Consider the following 16,988-nt stretch of genomic DNA (forward strand, 5'->3'; position numbering starts at 1 on the left):
ATTCAGGTATTTTCAGTCGGGTTGAATAAGTCTGAAAAAATTGGATTTGGAGAAATTGTAATCAGACATTTTTTTTTTTTTAAAAAAAAAAAATGAGAGAAAAGAGTTGATTCAACATTCAAACAACCTAAAAACTATTTTTGGGTAAAAATTGAAACGACGAAGGAAAATGGTTGTTATCATAGTGGCTTTCGGCAGAGGAACGAGATGGTGGCGTCCGTTGGTGGCATACGGCATAGAAGATTGTCTTGAAGGAGAAATAGGAATTTGTGATGAGTTGAAGGAGAAATACGGAGTTTTAATATTTTATTAATATTTAGTATTCTACACTGATGTGTCATTTTTTTTTTTTAAATTTTTTTATTTGAAGGTACAAATAATATGGTTAATGCCAAATTCCTATAAAAATTATTATATTTTTAAAACTCAAAATCTAAAATACTTTCCAAAACTTTACCAAATGACCTAAATTTATCCTTCTAAAAAATTAGGCCAAGTAAGGAAAGTTATTTTTAAAAAAAGGGGAGAAAGTTTTATCTTTCACCACCACGGTCCACGAGGGATTATCGATTTCATAAATTCACGAGGGAAAAATTCTTGTACCGGGACTTTATTAGGTAATTTTGACTATACAGAAGTAATTTTTCATAGGCATGAAAGTAGAAATGAAATTCTGCAAGATTACCAAAACACCCATCATCAATATATATAAATATAGAATAATATTATATAATATATGATATTAAATAATAAATGTGAAAACCCAATGACGTGACAGAAATATTAATGGGAACAAATATTAATGTGGCATAATCGTCACTTCCCCTAACTAGCTAGCTAGTTTCATCTTCCTCATCAGCCCACCCTCCCACCATCAAAGTAAATCTCTAACACAAAAAAAAAAACAATATCAGAGTCGTATTAGAAAAATTAAAGGAAAGTTAGAAGCACCAATATTTATGGAGTAATAATAAAAAGCCCAAATTGAAACGTCCAATTTGATCAAAGCCCTCTTCTTCGTCGTCTTCTTCTTCATGCCCAGCCCACAACTCTCGCAGAGGTAGCATAGTCTCCCCCACACCCCCCCGAGCACAACCAAACCAAAACCAAAACCTGTACGCCATAGCGAGCGAGAAAACGAAACGAAACCCTAGAAATTAGAGAGAGGGATAGAGAGAAAGAGAGAGAGAGAGACTCAGCGACGTCTTTCATGGCTGACATTTGCGGGGACGTCTCGCGTTCTAGGGCAAATTCGTGTTAATTCGTTAGGGAATAGGGTTCGTCGTTCAAAACCCTAGGAGAGAGAAGGTGTTCCCAATTTCTCGACTCTGGTCCCAATTCAGGTACTTTTTGTTGCTATTTTGGCGTTAGGTTTTCTTCCTCGTGCTTATGAAACCCTAGAATTTTGAAATTTGTGCATTTCTGCTGGGGGTTGAATGGCATTAGGGGTTTTTTTTTAATCTTTTGCACGCAATTAGTGTGAATTCTCTTCTCTGTTGTGATTGTGTTGTGCATTGTGATTGAATGCTTGAAGGTTTATGCAGCTAGTCGTGTTTGTTCGTGAGCATTTTGCATTAATATTGTATTGAATGTCAGAACTTGGTGTTCCCATTTGGGGAAACGTAGTAGGGTGTATGTTTAAGTGGTACGCTAGTGATTTTGGTACTTTTTATGGATTTTTCTAAGGTGCCCGTATGTGAATTTGAAGGAAAGTCATTGGCGGGCAAGGCTGTTACATGCATTTGTTGCTCATATGCATGTAAGTTGGTGTAGTACAGAGTATTTATAATTGGAATAACTCTTGTTCCCAGTTATTCATTACCATGATTTGACATTGAGTTGATTGAACCTGTTAAATGCTTCTTGCTTGGGCTGACATTGGTTTGTGGTTAGCGGTGGATTATTAAGCCAGTGCTATATCTTGTTCTTTAAAATCATTTCTTTATTATGTGTAAACAAATAGTTAAAGAGTAAGCAGGGCATTTGTCATAGTTAGAAGCTCCAGCTCCGTAACACTTTTTTTTTTCTTCTCAAGTTTCTTTTAATATACCTATTGACTTCAATATGCTTGTCTTACTTCAAGTTCAACATAATAGGTTGCTAGGAGATATATGCATTACTGGTAGATTTGGTATGGTTGTGCTAGCTGTTACTTTTGAAGCATTTCATTTCTGCATGGTCACCATGACCATGTAGACAATTTTCATTTCATGATTTTCAAGTTGTGATAAAGGATTTTGAGCCAAAATGTTTTAGCCCTCTTGTATTGTAAATCATATTGAAAGAAATGCTTGTGTTTTGATGTTTAAGTGGAATCCTTCTATGAGTTCACTTCCTATTCTGAAGTGAAAATTTAGAAACTTTGTAAAAGCTGCTGACAGATGTTTGGACTTGTACAAATTTCTGATATTCATTCAACACTTACTATCTGGTTGAATATATTGATTAACACAGCTGATGTGAGATGATGCTAGGGGTTGGCATTGTATGATCTCCCAATATGTTGTTTTCTAAGTTCATGTCATTGTTTGTTAACTCCCAAACTTTTACATTTATTTTTAAAATTGTGTGATGGTTTTCTGTCTGCAAGTATTTATGTACAAATCCTAAGTGTCGAGTTCCAGTGGTTTTTAGAATAAATGGTATCTCCTCCCTTTAAAATTAGTGGAGCACTGTGATGTGGCAATAGGTTCAATTCCGCATGGGTGCGTGAGTTATGTTTATCTATATGTAAAAAATCCCATGCTTGAGTGACTACAATGGTGTAATATCAGTCAACATATGCCGTTTCCCACCCTGTGAATTTATGCAGACTTGAATCTTCACTTGATCCAGGATATCTATACCCAGGGCGCTTGATTTGATAACAACATTTTGTATTTGTTTTAGGAGAAAGAATTTATTTATTGCTGGTATGTTCACATTTTGCTTTTATTATTTAGCAGCTTCTTCATTCTCATATGAGTTTCTTACTCTTTTGCTATCACAAGCTTGTGGAGTATTGAATAGATGGGAGGGAAAGGATTGTAGATATTAAGGTAGGTATGCATGGATGTAGCTCTGGCTCTGGCCTCCTCGTAAATGCTGAGGTTGATTCCATGGGTGGAGTTGTTGACGGCGGGGTTGGTGTTGGTTTGAAAACCTCTCCACGCCGAGCAGCAATTGAGAGGGCTCAAGCAGCGCTTAGGTGATACTGGCGTGCTCCTTTGTGTCTAATTTCCTTATCTGGATTGATTTTCTGCTCTCCATTTTGTACTAAAAAAATATATTTTACTTGTTAATGACAGGCAGGAATATGATGTTCGCGAGGAAAGAAGAAGGGAGTTAGAATTTCTTGAGAAAGTATGGCAATTTGATCTTTCACTTGCTATTATTTGGAATCCTTTTTTTTGTGAATTATAGTCACCTTAAGTGTTTCTGACATTCAGGGTGGCAATCCTTTGGACTTTAAGTTTGGGAATGCAGCTTCAGTAAGCGTCCAGTCTACTTCGCTCACTGATCAGCATCCAGAACAAATTGTGACCAGGTAGATTCTTTTTGTCTTTGTGCATTTGTGGGTCATGGATTGGCATTATATCTGAATGAATAGGTTTGTTCTAATAATTTTTCATCTCTTTTTTTGTTTTTTTTGTTTTTGTGTTATTGTAGTGAAGCGAAAGGTAGTTTTGCGTTGGCTGCCTCACCTCATGGGGATTCTGTTGAGAGTAGTGGTAGACCAGGGGTTCCTGCAGTTTGCGAACCCAATAGTGCTGATAATCTGTTACTTTTTGATGGTGAAAATGAGTTACTTGAAGCTGAAAGGAGCTCTATACAACCTAGTAGAAGGAATAACATTGCTCCATCAGAACAGTCTTCCCAGATGGATGGGAGTCAAAACGCCAAGGAATCTGAAGATTCGGCAATTGTTCGCCCATATGCTCGAAGGAATAGGTCTAGACACCCAATCCGTGATGGTGCTCGCGGAAGGGATGGAAAGGGGATGATGTCCGAAACAAACAACGCAAAGGACCAGAATATACCTTCTGTTTCTAATCCCAAGTCTGCTAGTTCAAATGGTGATCTGGTTTCTAAAATTGTATCTTCCGATAATCAGTTGGATACGGACTTAGATGGTGTGCGGGCTCTAGGGACTCCTGGTCGTAGCCTGCCCGAAGGTAAGTTGGATATTAAGGCTCCGAAAAACTTGAGGGATAACCAACATGATCAACCTTCTCAAGTCAGTTCTCAGCAAACTACTATTGATATGGCTTCTGGGGTACCTGATCTTGTTGGAGAAAGGCATCAGGTAGTTTCAGCTGGTTTTGAACATTCGCCTTGTGCAACTACAACAAAAGATGAGAACGAAACTAGTTCTGGTCAGCTGAATGGCTTTAGCAGCATCAAAATAGATAGAAAAAGCATACTTAATGAAGGTCAAAATAGCAATGCAGCATTAGGCACAAAGGGTTTAGATCCAGAGTGCTCTTCCACCCAAGCTAGCCTAGGCTTAGATGTAAATAATGATAGTGACATGTGTACTAATACAAGAAAAGTTGTATCTAATGGGAACACTATGGAGCAAACTTCAAATTTTGAAGAGACAATAAATTTAGCAGGTTGTGAAGTGGTCAAAGAAAAGAACGAGTCCAACAGTGTTGACAAGAAGAATGATACTAAGGCTATTGACAAAACCAGTGAGACCAAGGCTGTTGATAGTGGTCCTATTATTGATGCCTGTCATGATTCTGTTTATCAAAATCACTCTGGCAATGGTAGTGTTGTTGAAGTTGAGGAAGATATGCACTTAAATAGATCTGAATTGCAAAATGAGGTAAAATATCCTTCCAACGTTGAGGGAGTGCAACAAAATGAACATACCGCATCAGAAACTGAGGGAAAAGTGGATGATGTGTTGGTTGATAATTCCAACCCCAGCAAGGAAAACATTGGCACTGGTGGACTTCAGGAACGCATGGATATCTCCAACCGTGAGCTTCCAGGGGCTGCTTTGTCGGGGATGGATGCTTCTGCTGCCCCTGAACCTCAAACATGTTCTGGTAACAGTCTAAAATTGGCAGACAAGGCACATGAAGATTCTATTCTGGAAGAGGCACGGATTATAGAGGTTCTTAATTTACCTTCTGTTATGGTGTATGACCTTTTATTGTCAAACTTTGTTGGAACTGTTTCTTTCTTCTTCTTTTTTTAATTTTTTTAATGAAGCTATAGAGGACTTACATAATGTAGTAAACAGGCTAAGCGTAAGAGAATTGCAGAGTTATCTGTTCGTACTTTATATTTGGAGCATCGGCGAAAATCTCAATGGGACTTTGTCCTTGAGGAAATGGCATGGTTGGCAAATGATTTTGCGCAGGTCTTATTTTCTGGAAACTCTATTCTGTCGATTTTTTTTCTGCTTGATGTTAACCTTTTTTTTCTCTCTAGAAGATTGTCTTCTCTGGTATTCATATATCTAGCACATTTTGAGTATAAGTTTTTTTTTTAAATCAAAACTTACTGTGATTTACCATATCCAGCTTTGTCCCTGCTGTAAACTTTCCTTTTTCTCTTATTATATCTTGTAGGAGCGTCTTTGGAAGATAAATGCTGCTGCTCAAATATGTTATCGGGCTGCTTTTACTTCACGGTTGAGATTTGAACAACAAAATCAATTTTGTGAGCTAAAAAGAGTTGCTCACACCTTAGCAAAGGCCGTCACACAGTTTTGGAGTTCAGCAGAGGTGCTTCTAAATAGGGATGATCCAAATGTTAGTCAAAAGAACTGCAAGTATAGTTTGGTTGGATCAAGGAGCGCTGATGGGAATGAAGTTTCTAAGGACAAGATTGGTGAATCTGATATGGTGCTGGTTATTTACTTGAGACCTTCTTTTCTGGTCAATACTTTGGTCTATGTGATGATTGTAATTCAACGTTATATAAATTGTTTTGCCTACTTGCGTGTTAAATATTCAGCAACTGTTCATTGTTGAGTGTATTGTTGGTAGGTGTGTCCTTTCTAATGTTCTGTTTATATTATCACATATTAATACTAAAATGTGGGGTCAGTGGTATGGTTCTATGTTTTCAGTTTTTAGGACCTCTTAAGATATCAAGTTATACATACTTGATGAATTTAAAGGGAGATAATATTTTACAAAATGGAGACGAGATGGTGGAGGGGAAAATGGAGGCATGTATTTATGACAGTATGCAGATAGCCTTTGCCATAAAAACACAGAATAGCGGTTTATTTTCTGTTAAGTGCTCATTTGGTTATTAGAGGTGAGGATAAATGTTGAGATATTTCTTTTGGACCTGCACAAAAAAAAAAAAATCTGCTTTTCTTGCATTTGGAACTACATAAACTTGCAAGAAGTAGTTGGGATGTACTGCAGCACATGTTCCTTATCCTTAAAAATCACTTGTTTTAGAGGCATATGAACCACCTAACCTTTTGGATATTTCATCCTTTAGTACTTGGATGAGATGTGTGCCTGGATGTTTGATTTTGAGTGTGTATTTTCTAGCTTTAGAACTGCTTGTTATCAGGAGCAGTGGCCTTATATATATATATATTTTTTTTTGTAACAGTGGCCTTATATTTTAAGATGAGCAGTCTTCTGTTTTTCCAATAGCTGTGTTCTTTTGTTGAAAAATGCTAATTTAAATGTCTTCGTCATTCCCCTTTCTCCACCTCCCCCCCCCCTACTTTGGAGCGGATATATTACTGTCTTAATTACAAATGTTTTCTCTTTGCCATTCTATTGATAACTGTGTGGTTCTGGGCAGGAAGCAAATTTCTTACCTTTGTGTATTATATGTATTTTTTTATTTTTTTTGGTGTGGGTTTGTGTACTATATGTTATTGATATCTATTTTGGTCCTGGGCAGGAGCGAAGCCAAGAATTAGGGACTCAGTATCCCAGAAAAAATCCTGCAACTGCTGTACTGGGATATGCAGTGAGATTTCTGAAATATAACAGCTCTGTTGGTCCTCTTCAAGCGGAAGCACCATCAACTCCTGACAGGATATCTGATTTAGGAACTGTGGAAATGTCGTGGGAGGATCATCTTACAGAAGTATGATCCAAGTTTCATTAACTATCGATTTTTCTTTTGCCAAGAGTCTCCCTCCTTCTGTACCTCTCTCTCTCTCTTGCTCTCTCTAACACACGCACACATGCACACACATACCCTGTTATTCACAAGTAGGTTAGTTATAGTTGAAAAGCCTTCTAGATGGCTTAACATGAACTTGCCATATGTTATACGGCATGACTCTTAAGCATTCACTTATTTTACACATCTTTCACATATTTAATCAATGATGCCTTTTGGATATATTACACTTTTAAGTTTCTGCCTTGGCAGGAAACCCTGTTCTATTCCGTTCCCTCTGGTGCAACGGAAATCTACAGAAAATCTATTGAGTCTCATCTGCTACAGTCAGAGGTAAATAATTTTCCGTCAAAATGATTGTTCAATGCATGCTTATATTGTGAGTTGGTTGCCTGTGTATGTTTATCTTTTGCAAAGAAAATTATTCATTTGTTTCCATATGTGTACGATGATTTTCATGTTTTAATTGATGCAAGACAGTATTATACTTGAGTAGAGTTTCTTTTGCAACCATTTCCTTTACATGAGTGAATTGAATTATCTCAGAAAACTGGGAGTAGCATGCAAGAAGAAGTTGACACATCAACATATGATGCTGTAGCAGGTATTGTTGAGACTATTGTAATACAGCAGTTCTTGTTGATCAATCTAGTGATCCTTACAAAGTTGATTTTTAAATTTAGATTATGGATATGAAGAGAATGCGTACGACGAGGATGAAGGAGAAACGAGCACGTTTTCTTTGCCTGGAGCCTTCGAAGGTAGCAAGTCATCAAAATTTGCCCAGAAGAAAAGGAAAATCTTGATGAAATCATACACTTCGAGATCATATGAAGTGGGAGCCGATATGCCATACTGCACAACTGGAAATCAGCAGTCAATGATGATAGGAAAAAGGCCTGCTAGTCTTAATGTTGGTTCAATTCCTACAAAACGCATGCGCACTGCTACAAGGCAAAGGGTTTTGAGTCCTTTCAGTACAGGAGCAACTGGGAATATGCAGGCTCAAGTTAAGACAGATGCTTCAAGTGGAGATACTAATTCCTGTCAGGATGACCAGAGTACTTTGCATGGTGGATCCCAGATCCAGAAAAGTGTGGAGGTTGAGTCAGTTGGGGACTTTGAAAAGCAGTTGCCATATGACTGTGCAGAAACATCAATAAAGCTTAAAAAGAAGAAGAAGGCAAAGCATCTGGTACATAAGAACTCCTACCAGCAGACACCAAGGGCTTTCTTATACCTGGGAAATTATGGATATATTTCTTTCTATTTTTGCTCCTTCTCTGTTAAGTTGCTTAAAGTCTATATTCTTGCAGGGTTCCACATATGAACTGGGATGGCAGATGGATTCTTCCATTCTTAATGAACAGGTGAATGAAGTAGTTTGATATTTTATCAATCTGATTCTTTTTTTTTTTAAATGAACAGGTGATCTTTGTTCTGTCCCTCGAATAAAGTAGCTGCATATGTTTGAATCTTCATTTTTCCTTTTAATTCATACTAAAGTGGACCTTCTGGCTTTAAATAATTTGGAATTCATGCTATGGGGAAGAATTGCATTTATGATCTGCTGAAGTCTGACTATGCCTGGGTCTTTGCCTACATAATTTCAATACTTGACGCCTTCCTTGGCCTATGAGAAGCTATTTTAGGGTTTGTTTGGTAATGGGGATGGGGATGGGCTAAACACTGTTCATCACCATTTCTCAAAAAAATCAACATCAAAACATTCTAACTTTTTCACTTTTAATATCAAATAATTCACTTTTTATTATTATTCAAATAAAAAAATCACTACAAAACAAAACTTTTTCACTTTTCCATACCACTTTTTCATTTTTTTTATACCAAACATTCTTACTTTTTTTCACATCAATCTACATCAACTACAGTGTTTAGGCCATCCCATTTGCCAAACACCCCCTTAGAGTCGCATTAATTTTCACACTTCATTTTCCACCTGTTTAGGTTCATCTTATGACACCTTTGTTTTAGTTAATTAGTTTTTCATTTTAGTAAGGTGTTCAAGTTTTGAGGTTTCATTATCCAGTGTCTAGGGTAAACTTTAGGACTTACTCCTCGTCATGGTAGATAAATGCCTTAAAACTCTCGGGACCCTAGTTTACTTGATTGTTCAATGTTTTTGGTCTTCTCTTTATTTTTCTTTGAATTAATACTGCATCTTGTGAACTCTTTTCTAGAGTAGTATTTAAATCCTTTTATGTGCCTTTTGATTTTTAGAGGGATCATTCTAAGAAGAGAATGGAAGGTCACCATTTTGAATCGAATGGAACAAGTGGTAAAGCTCTTTTTCCTTTCATAATAGCCTGGGTAATTTGTTTCACAACATACATATTACTTCATATTCATCAACCTTTTTTTCAAATGTTTCTCTGCAGGTTTGTATGGGCAACCAAATGCCAAGAAGCCGAAGATTTTGAAGCAATCACTAGATAATACTTTTGACAACATTACACCTATGAGTGGGTCCATTCCTTCCCCTGTAGCATCCCAAATGAGTAATATGCCCAACCCGAATAAATTCATTAAATTGATAGGTGGTCGGGATAGGGGCCGGAAAGTTAAAGCACTGAAGGTACTCTTTGTGATGCACTATTGGACTGTGTTCTCACAACTTCTTCACATTATTGCTAATTTACATGTACTTTCTTTTCCCCTATGAACTTGAGCAATAAACCTTCTATGCAGATGTCACCTGGGCAGTCTGGCTCTGGAAGTCCATGGTCGCTATTCGAAGATCAGGTTATTGTAGCTTTCTTCTATTGTTGGTTATTTCTAGAGTTTTTAGTACTAGTACTAGGTACCTGATTTTATTTTATTTATTTTTTTAATTTTTTTTTGTTTCATTAGGCACTTGTTGTCCTGGTTCATGATATGGGTCCTAACTGGGAGCTTGTAAGTGATGTTATCAACAGTACTCTGCAGTTTAAGGTAAGTTTTGGGTTTATTCCTCACTTATTTCGTCTTTGGGTCTGTCCTATCATGCACCGGAGCTTATTGAAACCATGGGGTGCTTTATGTTCTATTGGTAAATGCTTTTATTTTCCTGTGATTTGATAATGATTTTTTAGAGTTTTGGGCAATTTTATCTTTTTCTTGGTCACTAATCCCATTGACTTGTCCAACATATGCAGTGCATCTTTCGTAAGCCTAAAGAGTGCAAGGAGCGGCACAAACTTTTAATGGATAGGAATGCTGGGGATGGGGCTGACAGTGCTGAAGATTCAGGATCTTCTCAATCTTATCCATCTACATTACCAGGAATTCCAAAGGCAAGAATCTTGATACCCTTTCTGAGACTGACATCAAATTTATCTCTGCATTGGATGTCATTTGTGTACTGTTTTAGCTGATTTTATTGTCTTGTCTTGTGTCACTCATGCAGGGCAGTGCCAGACAATTGTTTCAACGTTTGCAGGGGCCAATGGAAGAGGATACTATCAAGGCTCATTTTGAGAAAATAATTATGATTGGGCAGAAGCAACATTACCGGAGGAGTCAGGTTTGTGATTTAAAGTACACATTAGTTGTTTCTGTAAAATCCAATCCTTACTGGTTGATAGAAGTATTTATTAAAAAAAAAACTGGTTGATAGAAGTCCGAAGTCAGTTACTATTACTGCTTCTGTAGCATGCCTATCCTTATCAGTACAACTTGATTTGTGTTTCCTTCAAAGGCAGAATCTTTTGTTTTTGGTATGCATTTTTATATTGGAGTCTTCCAGCTTCCAACATGTGTTAGACCAGAATGCATCTTAGGATGCACCATATGAGCTCTAAGGTTGAGGTGAATACTATATTTTAAGGAGTCATTTTTTGGTTAATCTCCTACTACAGGTTCCTAGTATAGGTATTATATAGCATATTCATTTTGCATTTCTTTCTGTTTGAATGTTTACTTGTTGCTGCTCTATGGAATGCCTGCATGCGTTGCACTTCTAATGGTAATGCTTTTCATGCACATTAAAATTTTTGCATGTGGAAGTTAGTATAGGTTTTGGTGGTTGTTGTGTCTGTCCTTGAGATTGAAATGAAATTCTTACTAAACCTTTATAGACCACGATGGTTTGCTAGCTAATAAAGTGAAATCATATCACAGATTGTGGAAATTACAGGCTTAAGACCTGAAAACAATCTAGTTGACCTTTATGCTTTAGTACTTTTAAATTCTTTCCTGACTATAAATTTGTCCTCGTGTATCTTGTGAAGAGTGATAACCAGGATCTAAAACAAACTGGCGCAGTTCACAATTCTCATGCAGTTGCTATTTCCCAAGTCTGCCCAAATCTCCTGAATGGAGGTGTTCTAACGTAAGTTTTGGTGCCTTTCTGCATATTAATGGTGTTGCCTGCAATTGTTTTATCCAACTTACTGCCTACTAACATCAGTACTTGTATTCTATATTTTCTCATATTCCTGACCCATATGTAATTGTAAATTGTCTTATGCAAGAAAGTGCAATGTTAGCTTTATTTTTGTTGTTTGCGTGAAGGCCCCTTGATCTCTGTGATGCAATTACATCAAGCCCGGATCATCCCCTTGGTTATCAAGGTTCTCATCCGAGTGGTTTAGCAATATCAAATCAGAGTGCTGTTGCAGCAGTACTTCCTACCTCTGGGGCAAATTCCGCACTACAAGGATCTTCCGGTGTGGTACATAGCAGTAACTTGTCATCGCCATCTGCTCCACTTAATGCTTCTGTCAGGTAGTATTCTGTTATATAGCTCGAGTTTACTGCCCTATTATTTATTATTTATTTTTAAACCATCATAAGTGGGTTGTTATGCGTACTTTCAGGGATGGCAGATATAATGTTCCAAGAACTTCATCTTTACCAGTTGATGAGCAGCAAAGATTGCAACAATACAATCAAATGTTATCTGGTAGAAACATTCAGCAGTCTAGCATGTCTGTTCCTGGGGCTCTTTCAGGGGCTGATCGTGGTGTACGTATGCTTCCTGGTGGAAATGGTATGGGCATGATGTGTGGGATGAATAGAAGCATGCCAATATCAAGGCCAGGGTTTCCAGGAGTGGCCTCATCATCTATGTTGAATTCTGGAACCATGCATTCTTCCGGTATGGGGGGCATGCCAAGCCCTGTAACTATGCACTCCGGGCCTGGTTCTGGTCAAGTGAACTCTATGTTAAGACCTCGTGACACTTTGCATATGATGCGGGTGAGTTTTAACTAGTACATTTTCTAGGCTACAATTGCTGCTTTTGATAGTAGCATTTAGTTTTGGTTTTTTATTGTGTGCATGCGGGTGCACACAAGAAAATTGATTTAAACGGTAAAGAGGAAGATTGAGAATTTTAAAGCCTATTAATGTACCAGCCTCCCCTAGGATTGAATGGGTGTAAATAGTTCAACATCAAATCCACAACACTCACCCCAAGGCTGCCCCACCAACAATTTTCCTCAATTTAGTTCTGCATTCAATGCACACCTACCGATTTGTAAAACTTCTTGGGACTAGTAAATGCAAACCCAATAATCCAAACTGTTGAAGATTCTATTTGCGAACTTGTTTAATATCTATGTTGTTCTTAGTTCTAGTAAGATGTGTTCTATTTTTCTCTTTAAAAATGAGATGTCCAGAATTAATAATGCCTCCTATTACTTTTATTAAGACATCATGAATGCAATAAAGCAATGCCTCGGTTTTTTATTTTTATTTTTTTTACCTTTTCCTCTGAGCATGCCAATGACTTTACTTGAACATATACTGTGGCTTGGGCTACTTCAGTACTTACTGCTCATTATTCCTCCTAGTGTTGACGTATGTCACTATCTCTCATCAGAATTTTGATAAATCACTTTGAAATTTCGATAATGCTGAATCCAGAATGAGTTAGGTTGGTGTGTTGAGGTCCACAGATAATAACGTACTCTAAATTTTTACATGTAAACAAGTCTGTAATGACTATTTTTCTATGTTTGTAAGCTTTGGAGAAATGTGAATTTCCAATTATGTTTGACCATAACATTTATTTACAATAGATGGTGGTGCACATGCAGTACTTGCGCATAAATTTAAAATTGGGGAAAATGTAAATTTTTTTTTTGATAAGTGATTGAGATATCATTAAAAGCATTAGACGCCCTCGGGTACGCAGGGAGTATACAAGATAAAATTATTGATATTTATTATAAATAAAAAAGGTTGGTAGTTATTTATAGGAAGAAAGACTGTTGAATGATAGAGAAATAGGAGTGTTGAAAGTGGGGGAGTTGGTTATAAGAAACTTTAATATTTAATGTAGATAGTAAAATTAGTCTAATAAGCTAGTTTAATTTATTTTAAGATTTTCCGAAGAAGAAGATTTAAGGAAGTTTCAAGACAATTTTGCACGGAGAATTACCTGAGGTTTTTCTGTAGTTGCGGTAATGATGTTTGAAAATAGTGGCATTTGATATTCTCGGGCCTCTTGGTTGTTTTTTTTTGGAAGTGTCCTTCGAGTGGTAAGAAATCTAAACCGATGCTAATGATGCCAAATCCTCTACCCTTGGCATAACTCTTGTTCTTACCAATATAGCAATAGATATAGTTCTTTGGCTTAGGTGTATGTGCGTTATTTGACATTTTCTTTTGGGGGGAAATAATGTGCCTCATGTCACTGAATCTGACATTTTTGAAACTTCAGCCTTGGAGATATAAGCCACAAATTTAAGGCATCTCTTGGGTCTCTAACCATGTTTTGGCTTTGTAATTTCACCTGGCTTTTAGAGATTTGAATTACTTATCTTGGATCAATTAGGTGAATGACCTTCTGTCATTACATAAATTTAAATCACTAATCCAACAATACCCCCCCCCCCCCCCCCCACCCCCAAAAAAAAAAGAAAAAGAAAAAGAAAAATCATCCCGTTCCTCCCATCTAATGTTTACCAACTTGTGTACTCTGTATTCTATTATTTCCACATATTTCAAATCAGTAGTCATTGAATGTGTATTTGTGTTATAGCCTGTTCATAACCCGGAGCATCAAAGGCAAATGATGGTTCCTGAGCTTCAGATGCAGGGAACGCAAGGGAACAGCCAAGTAATGCCCCATTTCAATGGGCTGAGCTCGGCGTTTTCTAATCAGACAACTTCACCACCTGTTCAGCCATATGCGGGCCACTCTCAGCAGCAACATCAGATGTCTCCACAGCAGTCCCATGCTCTCAGTCATCACCCTCATATTCAAGGCCCCAGTCATGGTACAGGTTCCCAGCATCAAGCCTATGCAATCCGAATTGCTAAAGACAGGCAGCAGCGGTATTTGCAGCAGCAGCAACAGCAACAGCAACAGCCACCGTTTGCTGCATCTAATGCTTTGATGACACATGTCCAGCCACAGCCACAACTTCCCATATCATCTTCGCTTCAAAATAGTTCCCAGATTCAATCCCAAATTTCATCTCAGCCAGTATCTCTGACACCTGTGACTTCATCTTCCCCAATGACTCCTTTATCGTCTCAACACCAGCAGAAACATCAACTTCCACAACATGGCCTCAGCCGGAATCCTGGTGCCAGTGGGTTGACGAATCAGATGGGGAAGCAACGGCAACGACAGCAGCAGCAGCAGCAGCAGCAATTTCAACAATCTGGCAGGCACCATCCTCAACAACGGCAACAAGCACAGTCCCAACAGCAGGCTAAACTTTTGAAGGGAATAGGAAGAGGGAACATGCTGGTACAACAGAACCTCCCCATTGATCCTTCTCATCTTAATGGCCTTTCAATGCCGCCAGGAAGTCAAGCTCCAGAGAAAGGGGAGCAGATCATGCATGTAATGCAAGGTCAAGGCGTATATTCTGGCTCTGGCCTAAACCCAGTTCAACCATCTAAACCATTGGTTCCTTCTCAATCTTCGAACCATTCCCAGCTGCAGCAAAAGCTACATTCGGCTCCAGCCCCCCCTTCATCGAAGCAACTGCAGCAGATGCCTACTCATTCTGATAATAGCACGCAAGGCCAGTCTCCATTGGTTCCTTCAGGTCATACGTTATCATCTTCCCATCAAACTATTTCTTCAGCCAATGTTGCTTCCAACCACCAGCAGATGCAGCTACAACCACAGCCACATCAAAAGCAGGTTAATCAAACTCAATCAAGTGTTCAGAGAATGCTCCAACAGAATCGTCAAGGGAATTCTGAGTTGCAGAACAAATCTCAAACTGATCTAGCTCAAGCTGACCAGCAGGCCGTGAATAATGCTTCTCAGGTGATTTGTAGCACGGCAATGCCTCAGGCCTGTATTGATTCAGCTGATGTGGTACCTGTTGTTTCTTCTGGCACTGCTTCTCCGTGGAAGGCATCAGAGCCAGCATATGATTCTAATCTGCCTGACTTGGCGACCCAAGTGAGTTCCGTTGGGAGCCCACCAATTCCAAATCCAGCAGGAAGTGAGCCATTGCCACCTATTAGTCCAGGTTTAGGCCCAAGGCAGTTATCAGGTAGCTTTCCGCCACATGGACATAATGTTGGAGCACAGTGGCAGCCTCAGCTACCACCGCAACAACCTCCAACACCACCACCCCCATCCCAACAACAGTATCAGCCACAAGAACAACAGAAACAAGAACAACAATCACCTCAACATATTCAGCCACAACAGCAGTCTCACCAGCAAACACAGCTTCTGCAAGCAGGGCAAGGCAGTTTGTACATGAGGCCCACTAGTTCTAAACTGGAATGAAGCAATCTAGTGGGTTGAGCATTCCAAGAGCAGTCGGCCTGCCAGGATTGTGTCCTGCATGCCCTTGTAACAGCAGTGTACAGGTAGTTATGGTTTTCAGTTCCATCTGCCACTGTAGCCTGATATATGCAAGTATGATCTTAAGCCAGTTGATTGTTAAGAAGAGATTTGATATGCCATTTGCATATAAATTGAAAGAGCAGGCAGGCACCATTTGAGCTTTGGTGGTCCAATTTTATTGCTTCTAGTTAAATTCCATATTTTATCACAAAGTCATCATTTTTTTTTCCGGCCTGAAACAAAGATCGTGATAGCTGGAAATTGTTTCGTAGACTTTGCTCAATTCTTTGAAATATCCAGAATATATATCATGATGATGCCTCTTTACTCTTGCTTGTATATATACCTGCTTTATTTTCACCTTTGTCAAATTGATTTGGGATTTTTTTTCGTGATCTTGTCCCAAATATAATTGATAGTTGGAATTGTTCTTGATGGATTACTCTCGAGTTGCTTGACTGCTTGACCACTTTGCAATAGTCTGCCCATTCATCTCTCTTTTTGTTTTGCTAATTGGTTATTTGTTGGGTAATGCTTTCTTAGTTTGCTGAAGAAAAAGCTGATTTGATGTGTTGTGTTTTGATGCAGATGAAGTGGGTTATTCCTTATTCGCATTGCGGGACAGAAGAGATGGTGATCGTCATTTGCAGGTTCTATCAAAAAGTTAATTGAAACAACATTGGCTGGCATTATCATCATTTTTTTTGGGGGGAAAATCTTGTATATTACCACTGGTTTAGAGTTTTGGGAAGATAGAGATAGATATAGAGGTATGTGTACAGGGTTCTTATCTCACCTTTTCTTGTACTTTCTTTTTTTTTTCCCCCTCTTTTCCTGGTTCCCTGCTCATGCAGAGGGGTCCTATTCCTTTTTGCCCCAGTAGATTAGTGCATGTATTATTACCCTTTCAGATTAATGGGGTAGCAATTATTGTTATGGCCAAAAAGCCTTTCAAAAATTTTGTGAATATAAGGTTTCTGGTGTACACAGTGGTCAGGGTGTTAAAACAATCAATCATTTGTCGCTGCCCAGTGCGCCTGTGGAATTATTGTAATTTGTAACTATTTTCAGTTTATATAATGCCACAAGCCTTAACAGGGTATCATTTTCCTGCCGTGTA

At 38.3% G+C, this 16,988-nt stretch overlaps 1 protein-coding gene across 2 annotated transcripts; it reads left to right on the plus strand.

The window, feature by feature from the left end:
* Positions 1-965: 965 nt before the first annotated feature.
* Positions 966-16,988, plus strand: LOC132165437 (chromatin modification-related protein EAF1 B). 2 transcript variants are annotated; one of them, XM_059576003.2, is made up of 23 exons: positions 966-1,343; positions 2,991-3,187; positions 3,288-3,342; positions 3,429-3,526; positions 3,649-5,104; positions 5,234-5,353; positions 5,565-5,846; positions 6,871-7,059; positions 7,351-7,431; positions 7,645-7,702; positions 7,782-8,293; positions 8,415-8,468; positions 9,340-9,397; positions 9,498-9,694; positions 9,808-9,861; positions 9,970-10,050; positions 10,254-10,391; positions 10,505-10,621; positions 11,328-11,428; positions 11,611-11,823; positions 11,916-12,297; positions 14,087-15,891; positions 16,457-16,988. In XM_059576003.2, exons 2-22 carry the CDS (start codon positions 3,045-3,047, stop codon positions 15,806-15,808), a joined length of 6,111 nt encoding a protein of 2,036 aa, XP_059431986.2. In that variant the 5' UTR covers positions 966-1,343; positions 2,991-3,044; the 3' UTR covers positions 15,809-15,891; positions 16,457-16,988. The 2 variants fall into 2 exon arrangements, with proteins under 2 accessions (XP_059431986.2, XP_059431988.2); XM_059576005.2 differs by having other exon boundaries at positions 5,565-5,840.

This window comes from Corylus avellana, chromosome 11 (assembly GCF_965113065.1).
Source record: "Corylus avellana chromosome 11, dhCorAvel1.hap1.2, whole genome shotgun sequence".
Lineage (NCBI taxonomy): Eukaryota > Viridiplantae > Streptophyta > Magnoliopsida > Fagales > Betulaceae > Corylus > Corylus avellana.